This window comes from Megascapheus bottae, chromosome 24, assembly GCF_031878675.1.
Source record: "Megascapheus bottae isolate mThoBot1 chromosome 24, mThoBot2.hap1, whole genome shotgun sequence".
NCBI classification, from domain to species: Eukaryota; Metazoa; Chordata; class Mammalia; order Rodentia; family Geomyidae; genus Megascapheus; species Megascapheus bottae.
In genome coordinates this window covers 11,955,608-11,975,143 of record NC_143532.1, presented here as the reverse complement: position 1 = coordinate 11,975,143, position 19,536 = coordinate 11,955,608, and the positions used below count along the sequence as shown (strand labels likewise).

Below are 19,536 nucleotides of genomic sequence, written 5' to 3'. Positions count from 1 at the left end.
GGCCTGAGTGCCTGGGCAGTGTCCCTGAGCGCTTTTACTCAAGGCTAATGCTCTCCTACTTTGAGCCATAGCACCACTTCTGATTGTTGAGTGGTTAATTGGAGATAAGCATCTCCCAGGAACTTTTCTTCCCAGGCTGGCTTTGAACCCCAGTTCTCAGATCTGAGTCTCCGGAGTAGCTAGGATTATAGGCATGAGCCACTGGCACCTAGCTTGGACCCAGATTTTATATACTGTCAGTTTATAGAACTTTTTTGGGGAGGCTGTCATGATGCTTGAAATCTGGGCCTGGGCACTATCTGTGAGCTCTTTAGCTCAAGGCTAGTGCTTTGCCACTTGAGCCATAATGCCACTTCTGGTTTTCTGGTGATAAGTGTCATAGACTTTCATGCCCGGGCTGGTTTTGAACTGAGATCCTCAGATCTTGACCTCCTGAGTAGCTAGGATTTACAGGCATGAGCCTGACTTAGAACATTTTGATTATAAAATTCAAAAGGAATTATGCAGCTTGAGAAATATTAAACATAATTTGAAAATCAAAAGTGAACTTCCTATTAAAATATAGTAATCTATAATATCTACTATTATATGCATTGGAAACTATTTCACTGCATAGCATGTGATAAGACTATTCCTACTACAACTGAAAACTCAATTGAATGGGTAAAAACCCAAACACCAGTGGCTCATATCTGTAATTCTAGCTATTCAGGAGGCTGAGATCTGAAGATCAAGTTTTGAAACCAACCTAGGAAGGAAAGTCCATAAGCTCTTATTTCTAATAATTCTACAAAAAGTCAGAAGTAGAAGTGTGATTCAGTGGTAGAGTACTAGCCTTGAACAAAACAAAGTTAAAGCCCCAGGACTGGTGTGTGCACACATACATGCATGTATGCATACATGCACGCATGCACCCCAGCTTCTCCATTAATAAAAGATCTATTTCTGGCAAGAATGAGCTCTCTAGAAGTGAAGGTGTGAGTCATTTGGTAGCACAAGGCCCTGAGTTAAAGCACAAAAAAGAATGAACTATCCATGTACTAAATCTCTAGATGATTTATGTGACCAGTTGATGTGCATAATTTTCTGTGATAGGAGAGCCATGTAGTTAAAATGAATATGTTGCCTCAAGTTTATGCAGGTGCATTTCATTTTAGTTTTGAGTGTAACACAATCTTACTTCCCTTGCTCTTTTAGGCTCACATTGTCCTTGAAGTTCCTCCCTATCATAACCCTGCAATCACCACTGCAGTGCAGGTGCACTTTTATCTTTGTAATGGCAAGAGGAAAAAAAGCCAGTCTCAACGTTTTACTTATACACCAGGTATGAGCTGTAATAGTTTACTGTAGAATTTTCTTTCATAATGTAGACAAAGTTACTCAGGGATGGTCTGGGAATGTGGCCTACTGATAGAGTGCTTGCCTAGAGTACATGAAGCCTTGAGTTCGATTCCTTAGTACCCAGAGAAGCAGAGAAATCTGGAAGTGGCACCTGTGGATCAAGTAGAATGTTAGCCTTGAGCAAAAGAAGCTCCGGAACAATGCAGAGGCTCTGAGTCAAGGCCCAAGACTAGACAAAAAAAAAAAGAAAAAGTTACTCAATCTTAGAATGTTTAAGGTAAACCGATTAAGGATATGTTGGTGTTTTGACTATATAAACATTAGAACAGCTATCAATGACTAATTTGTAGTGGTTTGTTATAAGAAGTCTTTCTCAGAAGGTATCAGAATTTACCAGCACTGGCTGCCAGCGGCTCATGCCTGTAATTTTAGCTATTCAGAAAGCTGAGATTTGAGTATCCTGGTTTAAAGCCAGCAAAGTCAGGAAAATCCATGGGACTCTCATCTCCAGTTGGATAGCAAAAAATCAGAAGTGAAGCTGCGGCTCAGTTGGTAGAGTGCTAGCCTTGAGAAGGTCCAAGGACAGTGCTCAAGCCCTGCGTTCAAGCCCAGGACTGGCAAAAAAAAAAAAAAAAAAAACTTATGACTCTATAGAAACAAACCCTCAGCCTAATTTTAATTATGTTCTGAAATCTAAGTGCCAGTGATTATATGTAGAGATTCCCTTCTTGAATTCTTGTTAAATATGTCATTTGAAATATGATATAAAAATCAATGTTAATAAATTCTTTAATAAATAGAGAACTTGAGCACAATTAATAAATAGAGAACTAGCCTTGAGCACAAAAGCTCAAGGACAGTGCCTAAACCCTGAGGGCAAGCCCCACAACCAGCAATAAGAACAACAAAAAAGGATTTCTGCCTGCTGGAAAGCTTTGAACCTTGATCCTCACATCTCAGCCTCCTGAGAAGTTAGGATTACAGGTGGGAGTCACTGGTACCAAGCTCCATATAACTTTTAGGATAAGTTTTTCACTTTGCACCAAAGTATCATGTGGATTTTGGGAAACAATTACAATGAAATCACTTTAGAAGTATGTTGTCATGTTAGCTCTATTAAATTTTAAATCCAGCCACTTTGGAGGCTGAGATCTGAGGATCTTGGTTCAAAGCCATCCTGGGCAATAGTCAGTGAAACTGTTATCCCCAATGAAGTACCAAATAGGGTGCTGGGAGTGGGGCTTAGTGGCAGATTGCTAACATGCACAAAACCACGGGTTCGATTCCTTGGTGCTATACATACACAGAAACAGACAGAAATAGTCCTATGGCTTAAGTGATAGCGAGCAAGCCTTGAGAAAGCTTAAGAACATTGCCCAGTCCCTGTGTTCAAGCCTCATGATACAGCCTCCTGAGTAGCTAGGATTATAAGCATGAGCCAGCCACCAGCACCCGGCTCTGGCTAAATTTTTATAATAATATTTTACTTTTTTGTCAGTCCTGCCTTACCTGATTAGATTTATTTCTAATGAAGTTTCTGTAAATTTTTCTAATTATCCTCTCATCACCTCATTTCTCTTCCTAGCAGCAACCCTATCACTTGCTAGTTTATGTATCTTTGCAAATAGATATATGTAATACATAATCTATAATATATAGACACACATATCTATTTGCAGAATTGTTTATATGTGTGCGTATTATCCACACAAACACAAAATTTATATTTACTTTGTTCCCTGATGAGATTTAATTATGCCACCCCCTGGTTTGGATATATAACTACAGTTGTATAGCCTATAATAAAGGCTTGTCATAAATATTTTATGTAGTACATAATACCACTTGTTATAATTACTTTCTTCTCAGTTATGATGAAGCAAGAACACAGAGAAGAAATAGATTTAACTTCAGTTCCATCTTTGCCTGTGCCTCATCCTACCCAGACCCAAAGGCCTTCTTCAGATACAGGGCACCCACATGACAGTGTACTGTCACCACAGAGAAGCTTGGTTTGTCCCATCCAGCAGTCATATGCGTCCATGGTAACCTCATCCCATCTACCACAGTTGCGGTGTAGGGATGAAGGTACAGGTAAAGAACAGCATATGATACCTTCTTCAGTTGTGCACCAGCCTTTTCAAGTTACACCAACATCTCCTGTGAGGTCTTCCTACCAGCCTATGCAAACTAATGTGTATAATGGACCAACATGTCTTCCCATTAATGCTGCCTCCAATCAAGAATTTGATCCAGTTTTGTTTCAGCAGGATGCAACTATTTCTAGCTTAGTAAGTCTTGGCTGTCAACCACTGTCACCCATACCATTTCTTTCTTCAAATTCAAGCTCAACAGGACATCTCTTAGCACATACACCTCATTCTGTGCAAACCTCACCTCATCTTCAGTCAGTGGAATACCATTGTTCAAGTACAGGAGCAGGACAAAGATCTCTTTCTTCTCCAGTAGCAGATCAGGTCACAGGTCAGCCTTCCCCTCAGTTGCAGCCTATTACATATGGTCCTTCACATTCAGGGTCTGCTACAACAGCTTCCCCAGCAGCCTCTTGTCCCCTAGCTAGTTCATCACTTTCTAGTCCACCATCCCCTCAGCTGCAGACTATGCCTTACCAATCTCCCAGCTCAGGAACTGCCTCATCGCCATCTCCAGCCGCCAGAATTCATTCTGGACAGCACTCAACTCAAGCACAAAATACAGGCCAAGGAGGTCTTTCTGCACCTTCATCCTTAATATGTCACAGTTTGTGTGACCCAGCATCGTTTCCACCTGATGGGGCAACTGTGAGCATTAAACCTGAACCTGAAGATCGTGAACCTAATTTTGCAACCATTGGTCTACAGGACATCACTTTAGATGATGGTAAGCTCCACCTACCTGTTCTATAAATTACTTATTGGTGTATAGTTGAGATTCTTAATAAATATTAGAAATAAATGAATATACAATTTTGAGCACGGAGAACCTGTGGTTTAAAGTCTATTTTACCACTATACTACAGAATGTAGTATTTCTTTGTTTTGAACAAATGTCTGAAGAATGAGTTCAGGAGCATTAATTCAGAAAACATTGCTGAATGTCATCCATTTGGAAAGTACTGAGCTTACTGAGCTAAATCCTAGAATACCAGGATTGTATTTTTTTTTTTTTGGCCAGTCTTAGGACTTGAACTCAGGACCTGGGCACTGTCCTTGAGCTTCTTTTGCTCGAGGCTAGCACTCTACCAGTTGAGCCACAGCAACCACTTCCAGCTTTTTCTGTGTCTGTGGTACTGAGGAATCAAACCCAGGTCTTCATGCATGCTAGGCAAGCACTCTACCAATAGGCCACATTTCCAGCCCAAGAACTGAGACACACAAGTAAATAACTTGCTTCACTCTGACTCTGCTGGCTTATCTACTCAGGCACAGATGATGAACTGTTATTACTGTTACTACAGCCATTACTCAAGAATTTTTAAAAAGGCTGGGCTCAGTGGGTCACGCCGGTAATCCTAGCTACTCAGGAGGTTGAGATGTGAGGATTGCAGTTCAGAGCCAGCCTGAACACTAAAGCCTGTGAGACTCTTATCTCCAATTAACCATCAGAAAACAGGAAGTAGCACTGTGGCATAAGTGGTAGGGCATCAGCCTTGAGCTGAAGAGCTCAGGACAGTACCCAGGCCCAGAGTTCCAGCCCTACTACCAACCACCTTCCCCCCCCCCCAAAAAAAAGTACAAGGAACAAGAAAAGCAGCATGGTGGCTCACCCCTGTAAATCCTAGCTACTCAGGAAGCTGAGACCTGAGGATCAAGATTAAAAGCCAGCACTAGCACAAAAGGACCTGAGACTCATCTCCAATTAACCCCTAGAAAATGGGAAGTGGGGTTTGACTCGAGGGGAAGGTGATAGCCTTGAGCTGTGGAGCTCCAGGATAGTGCCCAGGCAGAGGTCAAGCTCCAGGACAGTGCCTAGGCAGAGGTCAGGCTCCATGACCCACCAAAAAATAAAGGGAAGGGAAGGGAAGGGGAAAGGGAAAGGAAGAAAAAAGAAGAAGAAAGGGGAAAGGAAAGAGGAAAGGAAAGGAAGAAAAAAGAAGAAGCCGGGCATGGTGGCTCACCAAGGTGAGCCTAGCTGAATTAACTTTTTAATAATTGTTTGCTTCTACAACTACAGCTGCTGCTCAGTAACAGATAGTCAATGCTCTGTGTTAAAGGAGATCCTCACTGTGTGTTTTAGAGACAGGGTCTCCCTATGTAGTCAAAGCTGCCCTTGAACTTGAAATCCTTCTACCTCAGCCTCTTAACTACAGAAATTTTTTTGTTTTTTAAATTCCTAGAATATGGAAATGTTTAGGAATACATGTGTATGAACTATGCTCATAGCTATATCTAAGAATACTTAAAGGATCTGTTAGCAAGTATCTTCTATTATTTATACATAGCTGGTATTAAGTATCATTGTCAGTATATCACTTAAAATGCATGGGCATTTGTTATTATTTTGAGGCAGTAGTACGTGCTGGCCTGGAACTTGTAGCCCAGATTGACCTCAGATTCAAAATCCTCTTGAAGTGTTCTGCAGCACCAAATTATCAGTGAGTTACTACTCACATACTACAATCTGTGTGCCTGGAGTTGTAATTTGTAATTTCCTTTAACTTTTCTTACTTTTTTGGAGGGGACGAGGGCGGGGGGGGGGGTCATGGGGCTTGAACTCGATCTGAGCACTGTCCCTGACTTCTTTAGCTCAAGGCTAGCGCTCTACCCCTAGGCCTGGGCAGTGTCTCTGAGCTCTTCAGTTCAAAGCTAATACCCTACCCTTGATCCAAGCCCCACTCCCATTTTCTAGAGGATAATTTGATAAGAGTTCCATGTCCTTTGGTGCCAGGGCTAGCTTTGAACCTTGATCTCAGGCTCCTCCCGTAGCTGGAATTACAGGCTTGAGCCACTGCGCCCAGCTCCTTTAACCTTTATAGTATGGAATGTGTACCCCAGTTTTTGGACCAAATAACATACAATAACAAATAGTTGATTTTTTTTAACAGCTAGAGGGTTTGGAGGCATGGCTTATTATTAGAGCACCAGTTAAAGAACTAAAGTGTCAGCTGGGTGTGGTGGCTCATGCCTGTAATCCTAGCTGCTCAGAAGGCTGAGATCTGAGGATCTCAGTTCAAAGCCAGCACAGGCACTAAAACCCTTAAGACTCTTACCTCCAATTTACCACTGGAAAACTGGAAGTAGCCTTGAGCTGAAGAGCTTGGGGACAACACCCAGGCCCTCAGTAGGGCAGTAGCCTTGAGCTGAAGAGCTCAGGAACAGCACCCAGGCCCAGAGTCCAAGCCCTACAACCAACAACAACAAAAAGAATAAAGTGTCAAGTACTGAGTTCAGAATCATAGTCTTGAACAAAACACACAAAAAAAAAACAACAGGGAGGGGAGGGAGGGAGAAAGAGAGAGAGGGAGAGATTGAAATTGGGGCTTGAACTAAGGGCCTGGGCATTGTCCCTGAGTTTTTTTTTTGTTGTTGTTGTTGTTTTTGCTCAAGGCTAGTGCTCTACCACTCTAGCCATAGCTCCATTTCCCACTTTTTTTTTTTTTTTTTTTTTGCCAGTCCTGGGCCTGAGCATGGGCCTGAGCACTGTCCTTGGACTTTCTCAAGGCTAGAGCTCTACCACTTGAGCCTCAGCACCACTTCTGGCTTTTTTGTATGTATGTGGTACCAAGGAATCGAACCCGGGTCTTCGCACATGCTAGGCAAGCACTTTAACCACTAGGCCAAACTCCCGGCCCTCCATTTCCCACTTTTTATAAGTTAATTAAGAGATAAGAGTGCCACCGACTATCTTACCAGCCTGACTTGAAACTGTAATCCTTATATCTCAGCCTCCTAAGTAGCTAGGATTATAGGCATTAGACACCAGTGCCCAGCTGGGTTCTAAACATCTTAATTGACATTACAGTATTATAAAACTAGGCATTTTAGCTAGATGAGGTGGCTCAGCCTGTAATCCTAGCTACTCAGGAGGCTAAGATCTGAGGATCAAGGTTCAAAGCCAACCTGGGCACAAAAAAACCTGAGACTCTTATCTCCAGTTATCCTCTAGAAAATGGGAAGTGGGGCTTGGCTCAAGGGTAGGGTGGTAGCCTTGAGCTGAAGACCTCAGGGACAATGCCCAGGCCCAGGGGTAGGGTGGTAGCCTTGAGCTAAAGAGCTCAGGGACAGTGACCAGGCCGAGTTCAAGCCCCATGACTCACAAAAGAAAAAAAAAAGAAGCTTGACAGTCAGCAAGGTACAGTAGCATATGCCAAGCTACTGAAGCGGTTAAGTTGGGAGAATGTGCTGAGCAAGAATGTGAGAGCAAGCTGGGAGCTGGTGGCTCATGCCTGTAATCCTGGCTACTTAGGAGGCTGAGATTTAAAGATCATGGTTCAAAGTCAGCCTAGGCAGGAAAGTTTATGAGACTCTTAGCTCTAATGTACCTCCGGAAAGCCAGAAGTGGTATTGTGGCTCAAAGTGGCAGAGCACTAGCCTTGAGCTGAGGAGCTCAGGGACAGCACCCAGGTCAAGTTCAAGCCCCATGACCCACCAAAACAAACAAAAAAACTAGGCATTTTAGGCCTTTAAACACAAGGCTGTTATATTTGACTTGGTTAACTGAATCCTGTTACAACTTTACCTTACAGTTTTCCCTTACTTCCCACTTGTCTTCCTTTGTTCACAAACTAAGAGAAACCACAGCTGCAACTTCATCAGAGAAGATGCATGTTAAATTTAGCTCGACCTGCTGCTGTGGTGAAAACTGACACTACAGGCTCTGCAGCAACATGCTGATCCTGAATGTAGGGCATTTGCTAACTTGACAGAGAACAAGAACTCCAGACATGATCTTGATCAAGTTTAGTATATAAATGACAAGCAGATGATCCTCCTTTTAAATGGATACTTTTTTTTTCTCTTTGTTGAGACAAGGGTCTTGCTTTGTAGCTCTGTTTGATCTCCATTTACAGACCTCCCAAGTGCTAAGATAACAGGTGTCTGCCACCATACCCAGCTTCATAGGTGTTTGGTTTTGTTTACTGTAGTATTACAGTTTGGACTCAAGGTCTCACACTTGCTGGTCAAGCACTCTGTCCCTAAGAGATAAATCCCTAGTGTAGTACATACATTTTTCAAACAAAGAAATAATAATCACCAGAACCATATTGTTACTTACCAAGGAAATCAGGAGACTGATATGTAGGAAAAGCAGAGAGTAACTATGTCAGTGTTTTTGTGGGTTTGTTGGATAGTGGTTTCACCTGTGTATATTTCATGTAGTTTTATATTTAAATGAGTAAAAGAAAGTCATGCATAGTCAGGGGGGTGGGGAGTATGTAATGAATCAAATGTTAATCTATATGCACAAAAATATGAGAAAATAATAATACAGAACTTGCATGTATAACTGGACACTGGGCCCTATTTGAGAATGCATATAAATACTATGTAGACCTGAACATATTTATAGTAATTCTAAAGGTGTAAAAACCCAGACATGCCTGTATATAGGCTTTATATTGTAGCCTTTGCAGGGGATCCAGGGCCTTAGACACTACTATTATGGAATATACCATAAGAAAAATTAGTTTCCAGAGCTGGGCGCAGTGGCTCACACCTGTAATCCTAGCTACTCATGAGGCTGAGATCTGAGGATCAAGCTTCTAAGCAATCCCATGCACTAAAAACTTTCAGACTCTTATATCTAATCACTAGAAAAGGAGAAGTGGGGCTGTAGCTCAAGGGGTAGGACAATAGCCTACCCTTAAGAGCTCAGAGACAGCATCCAGGCCTAGAGTCCAAGCCCCATGACCCACAAAAAAAGAAAAGAAAAATTAGTTTACAAATCCAATGAAGAAGGAACAAACATTTGAAAAGATCTTTTATATAAAGTATGTCTATGTATTACAACACAAATGAGTTGTAACTTTAAGTGAATTATTTCTACTGTTTGAACAAAGATATTTATTTATTTTGTTGATAGTGGGACTTGAACTCTGGGCCTGGGCACTGTCCAAGAGCTCTTCAGCTCAAGGCTACTGCCTTACTTCTTGAGCCCCAGCGCCACTTTCGGTGTTCTACTGGTTAATTGGAGATAAGTCTCATGGTCTTTAGTGCCTGGGCTGGCTTTGAACTGCAATCCTTGGATCTCAGCCTCCTGAGTAGCTAGGATTACTGGCAAGAGCCACTGCACCTGGCTTTTTTTTTTTTTTTTTTTTTTTTTTTTTGCCAGTCCTGGGGCTTGAGCTCAGGGCCTGGACACTGTCTTTGAGCTCTTCAGCTTAAGGTTACCACCCTACCCCAGTGCCGGGCGTTGTTGCATTGTCTCTGAGCTCTTCAGCTCTGTCTTGCCCCTTCAGTCACAGCCCCACTTCTTGTTTTCTAGAGATTAATTGGAGATAAGAGTCTCTGTAGTCTTTAGTGCCTGGACTGACTTTGTACTGTAATCCTCAGATCTCAGCCTCTGGAATACCTAGGATTACAGGTATGAGCCACCACGCCCACCTAAATTTATTTTTTTATTTTTTTTTTTTCGCCAGTCCTGGGCTTGGGCTCAGGGCTTGAGCACTGTCCTGGGGCTTTCTCAAGGCCCCACTTGAGCCTCAGCACCACTTCTGGCTTTTTTTTTTGCTATGTATGTGGGGTACCAAGGAATTGAACCCAGGTCTTCGTGCATGCTAGGCAAGCACTCTACCACTAGGCCAAACTCCCGGCCCCCCTAAATTTATTTTTTTATAGATCAAAGGAAGAGACTTTGTAAAAGACACATCTAGTGTGATAAAATCTAATTTAAAATTCAATTTATCCCTAAGACCACTAAAACCCATAATTTAACTATTAGTATGTATGTATGTATATGTGTGTTTGTTTGCATGTATTATATGTTTTTAGTTTATAACTCCCTCTTTTTCCCCTTCTTCCTCTCTATGAACTTAGGACCTCCTGCTGTCACTGACTCTCTTAAACCATTTGAGTCACATCTCCACTTTTTGCTTTTTGCTGGTTAATTGGCAATAAGAGTCTCTTAGATTTGTTTGCTGGGGCTAACTTCAAACTCTCATCCTTAGATCTCAGCCTTCTGAGTAATAAGGATTCTAAGTATGAGCCACCAGCACCTGGGTAATGTTACCTTTTTAATTGAAAACCTAAACTATCTGGATACCAATGTTTATATATCTAATAAGATGTGAGGACTCATTTTATGACAAATAATTGACAATCAAAGGAGAATTAAATTATTCTTGATTACAGAAAGAAAAAGAAAGAAACAGGCTGGGCACTGTAATAGATTAAGTTCACCCTCTGGTTTGTTCCATTCAGTAGTGATGTTGTCTTCTTTGACACAGACCAGTTTATGTCTGACTTGGAACACCAGCCATCAGGTTCAGCAGAGAAATGGCCTAACCACAGTGAGCTCTCATGTCCAGCTCCTTTCTGGAGAATCTAGAGGGTGAGTGTTGATTGAACTATGTCATTGTTTTGTGCCCTAGTCTGGTACTTGCATGCAGTGGCTGGATTTGCATGTGCTACAGAGGAGGGGGTATGCATAGGCACTTTCTTGATAGATACACTTGTTATCTAAAGATAACATTGTAAGATTCTGCTTTTTCAGTCTAACCACACATAGGTTCTCCTACTTGCACTTAATATTTTAGTGTGGATTTGGATGAAAACCAAATGTTTAATTTATTAAACCAGAGCAGAGAGAGGTCCCATATGTATAAAGCGGATGACTTGGGTTACCAACGTTTAGTTGCTGATCATATGTGCAAGCCTATCACTTCTGGTCAAGTATTCTTTAAGTTTAGGTGTGAGGCACTATGGAGTATAAGTGTAACAGGAAATAAACTCATTTTTGGAAGCAACCCAGACTATTTTTGGCCTGCATCATATATTACCCACATTTGCACTCTGGTAATTCTAGGGCTCTACTTGAAATGAAGCCGTAGTAGTGTAACCCAGTATCAGTGAGGAAGGAGCTTATGCCTCCCAGGAATACAATCGTCCCTTGTGGTCACATTAGTTCCTTTCTTTACAATTTGTAGCATTTAAAATGTATACCTAGGTATGTGGCACATACCTGTAGTCATAACTACCAAGAAACTGAGACAGAAGGATCATAAATTTGAGGCCAACCTAGACAACTTTATTAAGCTTTCTATCAAAATAAAAAGTTTTAAAGTGTAACAGTATAGCTCAGAATGCTTTTCTAGTAGGCATTACGCCCCACATTCAGTCCCCAGTACCACCAGAAAAAAGGTGATAGAAATTATAGATTGTAATTTTTATTTTTTCAGATTTTTTATTTTAAAAAATTTTTTGTGTGGGTCATGGGGCTTGAACTCTGGGCCTGGGTGCTGTCCCTGTGCTCTTCAGCTCAAGGCTACTGCCTTACCCCTGAGACACAGTGCTACTTCCAGTATTTTCTAGTGATTAATGGGAGATAAGAGGCTCATGTTCTTTAGTGCCCAGGCTGCCTTTGAACTGCAATCTTCAGATCTCAGCCTTCTGAGTAGCTAGGATTACAGGCATGAGCCACCGAGCCCGGCTTTCCTTTAATTTTATTTTAAAATTAGTTTAAATTTGGAGAGGCCTTAGAAAGAATGTTCACTGCACAAATCTTTAGGATTTTGAGTCTCCTAATTAGCTACCATACATCAAAACCCTGGCCTCTTAGAATCTAGGCCTATACTGTTATCATTTTTATCACACCATGATAGGAATAAAAATAGTGGGGCCAGGAGTGGGGCCTACTGGTAGAGTACTTGTCTAGCATATGCAAGAAGCCCTGGCACACAGAAAAGGCCAGAAATGTTGCTGTAGCTCAAGTGGTAAGAGTGCTATCATTGAACACATAAAGCTCAGGGACAGTGCCCAGGCCCTGAGTTCAAGCCCCAGGACTGGCCAAAAAAAAAAAAACCCTTAAAAACAGTAATTATCTAGAAATGTGCTTTGGCAATAGGGTGCCTGCTTAGCAAATGCAAGGTTGTGAGTTTAAACCTTAGTACTGCCAACAGAAGTAGTGCCTAGCCAGGCATGGTGGCTCATGCCTGTAATCCTAGCTATGCAGGCTGAGATCTGAGGATTGCAGTTCAGAGCCTTCCAGGGCACTAAAGTCCTTGAGATTCTTACCTCCAATTAACCACCAGGAAGCTGGAAGTGGCACTGTGGTTCCAGGGGTAGCGTCGTAGCCTTGAGCTGAAGAGCTCAGGAACAGCACCCAGGCCCAGAATTCAAGCCCCACGACTAACAAAAAAAAAAAAGTAGTGCCTAAACTGAGTGTTGATTACACCTCTAATGCTAGCTACTAGAGGACGGAGACCTAGAAGATTGCAATTTGAAGCGAGTCTGGTCTGATGAGAAAAGTCTGAGAAACTCCATTTCCAAAATAACTGCTAGAAAGCTAGGCTGAAGGCATGGTTCAAGGAGTAGAGTGTCAGCTGTGAGTGAGCAGTGAGGACCCTAAATTAAAACCTTAGTGGGGGAAGGGAGGAGACTCCTTTATGTACTTAAGAGGCAGAAGGAAGAAAGCATTGTAACTTTGCAATCAGCCTGGGATACCTGTTAAGACCCTGATCTCTAGGATTTTGGTTGAAGACCAAGTCTAGGCAATGAAGTCTGTAATTTTTTTTTTTTTTTTTTTTGCTAGTCCTGGGGCTTGAACTCAGGACCTGGGCATTGTCCCTGAGCTTTCTTTTTTTGCTCAAGGCTAGCACTGTACTAAATGAGTCACAGCATCCCTTCTGGCTTTTGCTTTGTATATGGTACTGAGGAATCAAACTCAGAGCTTCATGCGTGCTACACAATGTTAGGCAAGCACTCTTACCATCACATTCCCAGCTCTGTGAGACTTTTATCTCCCCTTAACTACCTAAAAAGCCAGAAGTGGAGTTTAACTCATGCGGTAGAGTGTAACCACGAACAAAAGAGCTCAGACCTGGGTGCCTGTAGTCTTAACTACTTAGGAGGCTGAGATCTGAGAATCAGGCTTCAAAGCCAGCATAAACAGGAAACTCCATGAGACTCCTGTCTCCAGTCAAACACCAGAAAACCAGAAGTAGAGCTATGGTTCAGAGTGGTAGTGCTAGCATTGAGCTCAGGGACAAGGCCCAGGCCCTGAGTTCAAGCAAGCCCCATGGTGGGGGAGGGGGAAAGAGGGTTTTTTTGGTTGTTATTTTTTGGCTCACCATGCTCTAGAGCGGAGATAGTGCCACTTAGCAGTATATAAAGAGCATGAAAATATCTAGAGCAAATCAAAAAGGTGGGTTTTTTTTTGTTTGTGTTTTGTTTTTTGTGGGTCATGGGGCTTGAACTAGGACTGGGCGTTGTCCCTGAGCTCTTCAGCTAAGGCTACTGTCCACCCCTGGAGCCACAGCACCACTTCCCATTTTCTGCTCATTAATTGGAGATAAGAGTCTCATAGACTTATAGTGCCTGGGCTGTCTTTGAAGGTCTGGCTTTGAACTGCAATCCTCAATTCTCAGCCTCCTGAGTAGCTAGAATTACAGGCGTGAGTCACCGTGCCCAGCATTTTTTTTTTTTTTTAAGAAAAGTCTGATGGATGATGCTATACAAATCCTAACTTTGTAACAAAATATTCTACAAACATTAAACCTACAGCTGAGTAAACAGTGTGAAGAAGAAACTTGAAAGAATATTCAGGTATTGACATGTACCCTTTTCAATCAGCAATAACTGAAATATAAAAAAAATATTTTTTCAGTTTGTGTTAAACTGTGGAACTCAGAAACTTTCCACACCATTGTCATATCATTCTGGGCCTAGAACCCAGAGCCCCATGCATGCTAGACACTACCACTGAGCTACATTCCTAGCCCCTAGAAGTATCTTAGAAAGATCAGAAGAATTCCTTCTAAACAACTTTGTTTAGTGGTAATGCCAAAATCTAATAACTAAGGATTAAACATGAGTTCCAGATGCATAAATCCCTACAACTCATTCCTCCACCTATGTTCTGAATACTTTTCAAGACTTTTACTGTCCGTATCTTTTATCTGTTCAGTCTATTCATCTCTATTCCTGGATTCTTCTCATAAGTCCTTAATTTGGATAAATCTGTCTCAAAAAAGCAACCCAAGTACCCTGTAGTTCCCTGGAGTTCTACATAGCCACCAGACAAGATACAATAATAGCATTCATGGAGAAGTGGATTGAACTAGAGCAAATCTTGTTGAGTGAGATAAGCCAAGACCAAAGAGACAAAAGGTTCCTGGTCGCCCTGATATGTGGGTATTAGACATAAACAAATTCAAAGGTGATGATGGAACAGAAAGAAAGAGGGAACAACCGAATCCCTAGCAAAAGGAAGAAACGTATATAACATCGTTGTTGCTAACATTCAGAGAATTAAACCTTTCGTTCTGTGTAAGTCTAGAGGGCTCTTTTTTGGTGGGGTGGGGTTGGTCATGTGACTTGAACTCTGGGCCTGGGCACTGCCCCTGAACTCTTCAGCTCAAGGCTATTGCTCTACCCCTTAAGCTACAGTACCACTTCCAATTTTCTGGTGGTTAGTTGGAGATGAGTCTCACTGACTGCTATGCTGGGCTGTCTTTGAACCTCGATCCTCAGATCTCAGCCTCCTGAGTAGCTAGGCCTAAAGGTATAAGCCACCAGCACCCGGCTAAGTCTAGAGGTTTTTGTATATTCTAAGGTTTATAAATATTGTAGATTTAGAATGGTGATGCTTAATGTTATGAAAGTAAAAAAGTGATTGTGATAGGGCCGGGAGTTTGGCCAAGTGGTAGAGAGCTTGCCCAGCATGCAAGAAGACCCAGGTTCGATTCCTGGGTACCACATACATAGAAAAAAGCTGGAAGTGGTGCTGAGGCTCAAGTGGTAGAGCTCTAGCCTTGAGCAAGCCCAAGGATAGTGCTCAGGCCCTGAGCTCAAGCCCAGGACTGGCAAAAAATAAAAAAATGGAAAAGAAAATAAAAAGTGATGTAATTGCTAACACGTAAAATACGTGTAACCACTTAACAACAATAACAATTTAAAAAAGAAAAAAGCCTAAGGACAGTGTTCAGGCCCTGAGTTTAAGCTCCAGGACTGGCAAAAAAAAAAAAAAAAAGACACCTCAATCTGGGTGTCAGTGGCTAATGCCTGTAATCCTAGGTACTTACAAGGCTGAGATCTGAGGATCAAGGTTCAGAGCCACCCTGGGCAGGAAAGTCTGTGAAACTCTTTTATCTCCAGTAAACTACTTAGAAAAAAAGAAAAAACAAGAACAACAACAAAATAAAGTGCTGTGGTACAAGTGGTAGAGTACTAGTCTTGAACAAAAGAGATTTGGGGACAGTGTCCAGGCCCTGAGTTCAAGCCCCAGGACTGCCTCCCCTCCCCCCCAAAAAAGTAACCCAGAAAAACAAAAAGACACCAAGACCCATATTTTCCTCTTTATGTAAATTCTTTTGTAAGTTTAATGTGTGTGTGTGTGTACACGTGCCAATACTGGGGTTAGAACTTGGGGGCCTGGCATAGTCTGAGTGGTCAGAATTCTAGGTCATGGCTCAAGTCTGGTGCTATACCATATGAGCCAGGAAGCTCATATGCTTGTTAATTGAGAGATAAGAGTCAGATTTGTTTGCCTGGACTGGGGCTTTGGACTATGACCTTTAAACCTTAGATTTCTTAGTAGCTAGATCACAGGAATGAGCACTTGGCTATGTTTTGTTGTTGTTTTTTTGTCAGTCATGGGACTTGAACTCTGAGCCTGGGCATTGTCCCTGAGCTCCTTAGCTCAAGGCTGCGTCCTACCCCTTGAGCCACAGCACCACTTCTGGTTTTCTGTTGGTTAAATGGAGATAAAAGTCTTACTGTTGGTCAGGAGCACAGCCTAGTTCATCGAGTGCTCGCTTAGCATGAATAAAGCCCTGGGTTTAATTTCTTGGTACTACATACTCAGGAAGGGCTGGAAGTAGTGCTATGGATCTAGTGGCACAGCACTAACTTTGATCAAAAAAGTGTTCAAGGACAGTGCCCAAGCTCTGAGTTCAAGCCCCAGGACTGGCAAAAAAAAAAAAAAAAAGTCACTATTGTGCTGATCTGGCTTTGAACCAAGATCATCAGTTCTCAGCCCCCTGAGTAGCTAGGATTATAGGCATAAGTCACCTTGCCCGGCTGGCTTTAATATCTTAAAGAAATTATTTATACTGCTGTTTCTATGCTCTCCCCTTCCATTTACTGTACGGAAACCATTCTTTTTTGTAGCAAGATCACTAGTGACCAACTGTTTCTTAACATATAGTAAGATAGTACTCTGATAAATTTTGGAAGAAATAAGCTTTTGTCTTATTTGGCTATGATACAACTAAGGCAGTTCACCCATGAATCTTTTTACATCTATTTTTTTTTGCCTGTGATATGAAGAAATAAATCCTTTTGGTTCTAAATCATCTGGGAGTTGGCTATCACGACTTGAAAGATTGAGGCTTAGCATTCAAAAGGAAGAACTTGGGTGAAGAGGAGAAAAGGGAATCCAAACAAACATTACATTAGAAAATTTTCAGTGGCCACATCTAGCTTACAAATAGGAAACTAAGGGCTAGGAATGTGGCTTTGTGGTCAGGTGCTTGCCTGATACCCTGGGTTTGAGACTGAGTACCACATAAACAGACAGGAGAGGGGAAAAAAAGCGAAAAGTGGCACTGTGGGTCAAGTGGCAGAGCGCTAGCCTTGAGCACAAAGAGGCTCAGAGACAGTGCCCAGTCCAGGATCAGGATCTGAAAAAAAAAAAAAAATTGCGGCAGAGGGAAGCTGAGAAATGCATGCTGTATCTGGATAGTCTTTTGACTAGAAAATCATCAAGTCTAGCTTAAAATGAATTGAGACACCTTACCACAGATACTCTCTAAATTTCTTTTATAACTTTTCTGTCTTCAGCTTGAAAAGAAAATTCAGATTTTGATAAATGCAAGTTAGCTTACCCATTCTTGCTATAATTAGATGATTTCAATATTATTTAGTTCTGGTCTTCTTAAAACTTATTAAATAGCCTTAAAAACTTTAGCAAAACTGTTATAGAGTAATAAATCATAAACTAGACATCTCTAACTGCATAGTGAATATCAGGCCATCTAGTATTACTAAACTATCCCATGAAAATCATCTGCTAGATTTCTCATCCATAGAAATTTATATACTGTTGTTTTGCTTTCAGATATCTTGCTTCTTCAAGTGAAACTGATTAATGTAGTTTCAAAAGAAAATAATATAGCCGGCGCCAATGGCTCACGCCTGTAATCCTAGCCACTCAGGAGGCTGAGATCTGAGGATCAAGGTTAAAAGCCAGCCCAGACAATATAGAGAAACTCTTTATCTCCAATTAATCACTGGAAAATGGAAAGTGGGGCTGTTGCTTACTGGTAAGGCAGTAGCCTTGAGCTGAAGAGCTCAGGGACAAGTGCCTAGGCCAGAGTTTAAGCCCCATGACATCCCCCCCCTCCAAAAAAAAAAAGTGAGCCATTGACAGCTAGCATAAACTATGACTCTTTAAGCATAGGAAATAGTTGTAAAGGAGATTTTTGTTGCCATTTAAACATTCAATTGTTGTTTGTAGAAAGACATTGCTAGCTGGGCACCAGTGGCTCACGCCTATAATCCTAGCTACTCAGGAGGCTGAGATCTGAGGATCAAGGTTCAAAGCCAGCCTAGGCACTGAAATTCATGAGACTCCTATCTCCAGATAACAACCAGAAAACAGGAATTGGTGCAATGGCTCAAGAGGTAGGGCAATAGCCTTGAGCTGAAGAGCTCAGGGATAACACCCAGGCCCAGAGGCCCAGAGTTCAAGTCCCACAACCAACAAAAAGAGTGGGCTGGGAGTTTGGCCTAGTGGTAGAGTGCTTGCATACATGAAGACCTGGGTTCGATTCCTCAGTACCACCTACATAGAAAAAAGCTGGAAGTGGTGCTGTGGCTCAAGTGGTAAAGCTCTAGCCTTGAGAAAGTCCAAGGACAGTGCTCAGACCCTGAGCTGAAGCCCAGGACTGGCAAAAAACAAAAACAAAAACAAAAACACTGCTAATGTGAAGATTTATCAAATAAAATAACTTTTGTTTTTACAACAGTAAATACAACTGATGATCCTCATTCTATTGTTGTGATAGCACAGGCAAATCCAGGTGTTGGAGTAGTAGAAGTTAAGGGTGGTGGTTGCCAAAAGTGGGCCAGATGCTGTGACCTACATAATCTATAACACTGGCATCATTTTAGTTTTCAGTTCACTATTGGAAAGGAAAGACATTTGAGACATTTGTTGGTTTGCACGCACCACTCCTGGGGCTTGAACTCTGGGGGCCTGAGCACTGTCCTTGAGCTTTCCTCAAGTGCTAGAATACTATCCTTGAGCAGAAGCATCTCAAGGACAGTTCAGGCCCTGAGTTCAGGACCCATGACTGGCAAAAAAAAAAAAAAAAACTGGCAAAAAAAAAAAAGTTTAGGCAAGCTGGGTGCTGGTTGCTCACACTTGTATCTTAGCTACTCAGGAAGCTTAGATCTGAGGATCATGGTTCAAAACTACCCCAGGGGGCCGGGAGTTTGGCCTACTGGTAGAGTGCTTGCCTAGCATACACAAAGACCTGGGTTCAATTCCTCGGTACCACATACATAGAAAAAAGCTGGAAGTGTTTTTGAGGCTCAAGTGGTAGAACTCTAGCCTTGAGAAAGTCCAAGGACAGTGCTCAGGTCCTGAGTTCAAGCCTCAGGACTGGCAAAAAGAAAAAAAGAACAGTTCTGGCAGTCCTTTTATCAAGATTGTTAATGTAATAAGTATATACATTGCCTCAAAGATTGTTTGTCAGAGATTTTTTGGAGAAGGGCGATAATAAAGTTTGAATTTAAGGCCTCTTGTAGGTAGGCTCTACTACAGAATTGAGAAAGGTGTGTTGCATGACACCCTGGAGCATTTTTGAAGTTAATTTTCTTCAAAGGGTAAGTGATAACAGAATCACTTGAGTGTCAGCCGAATGCTTGCTATATATCTCTAGATTTTTGCCACTTTGGTAAGGCTTGCCTAAAATAGACAGGGCCTGGACACTGTTCCTGAGCTTCATTTTGCTCAAGCCTAGTATTCTACTACTTGAGCCACAGCTCCACTTCTGGCTTTTTTTTTTGTTTGTTTATGTGGTGCTAAGGATTG

At 41.9% G+C, this 19,536-nt stretch overlaps 1 protein-coding gene across 2 annotated transcripts in view; it reads left to right on the top strand.

Moving 5' to 3' along the window:
- The window catches only part of Nfatc3 (nuclear factor of activated T cells 3), a 57,991-nt gene that overhangs the window by 34,575 nt on the left and 3,880 nt on the right, over positions 1–19,536 (top strand). Inside the window, exons 8-10 of one of the 2 annotated variants that reach the window (XM_090357395.1) lie at positions 1,198–1,324; positions 3,211–4,221; positions 10,727–10,830. In XM_090357395.1, the coding sequence (XP_090213521.1) occupies positions 1,198–1,324; positions 3,211–4,221; positions 10,727–10,827 (1,239 nt within the window). In that variant the 3' untranslated portion in view covers positions 10,828–10,830. The remainder of the gene's footprint in view (positions 1–1,197; positions 1,325–3,210; positions 4,222–10,726; positions 10,831–19,536) is intronic. The other variant, XM_090357394.1, reaches the window with a different exon arrangement.